The 3,650-nt window shown below is 37.1% G+C and overlaps 1 protein-coding gene across 1 annotated transcript; it reads left to right on the top strand.

Moving 5' to 3' along the window:
- Nucleotides 1-2,284: 2,284 nt before the first annotated feature.
- Nucleotides 2,285-3,274, top strand: LOC142635139 (uncharacterized). Its single transcript, XM_075809346.1, has 2 exons — nt 2,285-2,735; nt 2,826-3,274. The coding sequence occupies exons 1-2, from the start codon at nt 2,285-2,287 to the stop codon at nt 3,272-3,274; spliced, it is 900 nt and encodes a 299-aa protein (XP_075665461.1).
- Nucleotides 3,275-3,650: the final 376 nt, after the last annotated feature.

The raw sequence follows: 3,650 nt of genomic DNA on the forward strand, positions 1-3,650 counted from the left end.
TGCAAGAGGTTAATTTCTAACCCTTTTGTTTTTATGTTTCTCTTATCATGATGATGTATGTTTTATTGTTTCAAATATTCATATTCTAACTTGTTGATTTAGATTGTGAAAATATGCTCTTGATTCTTTTATTGTTACTATAATTTGTTTCTTAGTTTTTATAATTTGTTTCTTAGTTTTTATAATTTGTTTCTTAGTTTTGAAGATCTGCATGTACTTAACTCTTTTTCTTCAAAATAAAACAGATCTACATCTTAGATGTAGATATGAATTTTTCTTCAAAATCAAATGGATCTACATCTTCCTTAGATGTAGATCTGAATTTTTCTTCAAAATAAAACAAATCTACATCTTCCTTAGATGTAGATCTGAATTTTTCTTAAAACAAAAACGAATTTTGTATCTTCTTGAGATACAAATCTGATTTTTTTAATGCATGCAGATTTTTGAAATAAAGAAAGAGATCATGTATTCTTGTGTGTTGTTTTGTTTGGTCCATGTAGCATGAAATTATTTTATGAATGAGATCCTCTCCATAAAAAAAATCATTTTCAAATGGAAAACATATTTGATTTTTCTGTTATAAAAAACCATTTTTTATCATCACAAAACAGATCTGATCTTTTACAAAACTCAAAACTATTTTTTTATCTCTTAAAAAAGACAGATATGAATTTTTTAACAAACCAAAAGACTTTGTTTTATTAAATAAAACATATCTAAATTTTCTTTTCAAAAACCATTTTTTTTACACATACAAAAACATATCTGAATTTTTTTACAAAAAAATAGGATACATTCATAAATGGTTGTGTGTGGTTTAGTTTATTTCACATGTTCAACATATCGTTCATAATATGTATAAAAATGGTACATTGGTCACAAGAGTCTAAAAGACCAGACTCTATATGGGCGGAATGGGTGCCTAACACCTTCCCATTCCATAACCTAGCCTCCGGATTTAGGTCTTTGGCAAAGTAGATCTAGCCTTATCTTTGTTTTCATTTCTGGGTAGATTGTAACTAAGACAAAAAGCCATGTATTTTGGTAGTTTGTAACTAGTGTAATGTTCAAATTTTCAAACATGTATCTTATTTATTCAATCAATGATAGAGGAACAATTTAGTTATGTATTTTGTATTTAGTTTTTCTTATTTTTTTGTATAAAAAATAAATGGTGACTCCACACTAGTTACCAAAAAAGAGAGGTGCCCTAAAAAGCACACCACAATATCTCTATTTTTTGAGAGGCAACCTAAAATTTTGGCGAGGTCTCTCACAGTGGTGATCCACTAGGGATGTCGAGGGCTAAGCTTCATATTAGACTTAAGTGACCAAATGTGTACCATTGTTTTGCATGGTCTTGCATGATATAGTTGTTTGTTTGTTTGCTTATGTTTGATGGGATGTTGTATGATATTTTGGTGTATGGTATTTGTTGTATGTATTGCTTGTTAAAATCTTTCCCTAACTGTCATGGTGTGTGCCATTCAAACAACAATGTATACACCTATTTTCAACAATTTTGTGGTGGTAGTAACCATGGATCACCGGTCTTCATTAGATTCGGGTACCCAATGGCGAACTCACCAACTCATAGCCCAAAGTCACTGGATCATTTCCTGTTGACTATAAAGGACAAACCATGCCGTTTGGACCAACACAATGTTCATTACATTACAAGTTAGAAGGTGTAATGTCCTAGCTATGGGAAACAATGAAACAACAAACCCACCCTACAAAGTAATGACTTAGAACCTATCCCTAGGTCGGTCCCGATTAAAATTGCATTGCATGCTGCGTGTGTTTGTTGATTGATGGATGTAAATGGGGTCCTAGCTTTGATTAACCCGACCAAGCCTGTCATTAGGGGAGAATTTGGTCAAGATCTTAAGGAAGGCTACAAAGAGAACATAAGCCAGACGCTCAAGCCAGTAGCTTCAATTCTAAGCCTATCACTCCCATCACAATACTGAAGCCGTCAAGCATAAACGAAACTCCACTGCTGCAACATCACAACCCCATCTTCGACCTCCAAGGTAGTTCAAGCCACCAGAAGTTTGAAACTCCCCACACTATGGCAGAGGAAGGAGAACACCCAAACCTAGAGGAACCCATGAACACCCAAGAGCTACTCAACACTATGGTAGCTAGTTAGATTCAGCTGAGGGAAGACGTGAACTGTATGATGCAACAGTTCTAGAATTTGAAGAGTAATCAAGAAGAGGACAAGACTGATCATGATCCACCAGCCGTCGAAAGTGAGAAAAAGATCAACGAGAAGATGAATAAAACGGAGGAGATGATTAGAAGAGCCCGTAAGATGGAGGACCTTATAGACTATGATTCTCTCTCACTGTTCCCTAATGCAAGGTTGCCACCCAAGTTCAAGATGCCAGCCCTGGAAAAATTTGATGGCACTAGCTGCCCAAAGTCCCATCTGAAGATATATATGAGGGCTATGCAGCCCTTAGGCGCGACCGAGGAAGTACTTGCTCAAATGTTTCAAAGCACACTAACCGGAGCCACTCTTAGGTGGTTCCTCAACCTGGATGATGCAAGAGCAAGAAGTTGGGAGGATATCTGTCGAGAGTTTCACAAGCAATACAAGTACAATACGAAAGTGGACATCACAAGAAGAGACCTCGAAACTACCAAGCAAGAGCCGAAGGAATCCTTCTCTACTTTCATTACCAAGTGGAGAGCTAAGGCCACACAGATGATGAGTAGGCCAAGTGAGGAATAACAATTAGCCATGGTTGTAAAGAATTTATTTCCTATGTATCATAAATATTTGTTTGCACAATACTTTCCCAATTTCAAAGCTTTAATTGCTGCTGGAACCCAAATTGAGGATGCTATAAAAAATGGAACCATAAGGACTGATGACCCACCAAGGTTTAAAAAGAATATAGTATCTAAGGTGGCAGAAATTTCCAACATCCATAAAAATGATCCTTATCAATTAATTGCACCTGTGCAAGTGCCCCAAGGGCCTAGACCTAGGAGGGAATTTCATGAGTTGTACGTGCCCATAAATCAAGTGTATGACAATCTAAAGGTAAAAGGGTTACTGAAACCTTTAGACCCAAGACCAATTCCAAACCCCTTGCCCTCAAAGTTCGATGTGAGTAAAAGATGTGCCTACCACCAAGGCCCCGGTCATGACATTGACCGTTGTTTTGCCCTTCGTCATGCAATTCAGGACCTAAAAGACAACAAGGTGATTACACTGCCTACAAGGCCAGAATTTTGGGAAAGGACCAAGGATTAATTGCTTGATGATTGAAGAGAAAAATGAGAAAGATCCATCTGATCTGATCTATGACCTACTCGAATGCTTCATGATGACACGGGAAGAATTAATGGATAGGACATCTACCACCACCATAGGATGTGACATATGGAATGAAGTATTAGAATCCAAGGATTACCAAACACCCATAAATGGGGGGAGACACTTCAAACCCCAAATAAATAACCAAACATCCACAAATGGGGGGAGACACTTCAAACCCCAAATAAATAACCAAATACCCACAAATGGGGGGAGACACTTCAAACCCCAAGACACCGACTTCATTGATCCAACAAAAATTGCCCACATCACAAGGGGAAGACACTTTAAACCCCTACATTTGGAGACCGGC

This window comes from Castanea sativa, chromosome 5, assembly GCF_040712315.1.
Source record: "Castanea sativa cultivar Marrone di Chiusa Pesio chromosome 5, ASM4071231v1".
NCBI lineage: Eukaryota > Viridiplantae > Streptophyta > Magnoliopsida > Fagales > Fagaceae > Castanea > Castanea sativa.

What these genes read in the sequence shown, in the direction of transcription:
- LOC142635139 (XM_075809346.1), top strand. Translation starts at nt 2,285, where the DNA reads ATGAATAAAACGGAGGAGATGATTAGAAGAGCCCGTAAGATGGAGGAC. An exon ending in ACAGATGATGAGTAGGCCAA is followed by an intron (nt 2,736 to 2,825) that starts GTGAGGAATAAC and finishes CCAATTTCAAAG; the next exon opens with CTTTAATTGCTGCTGGAACC.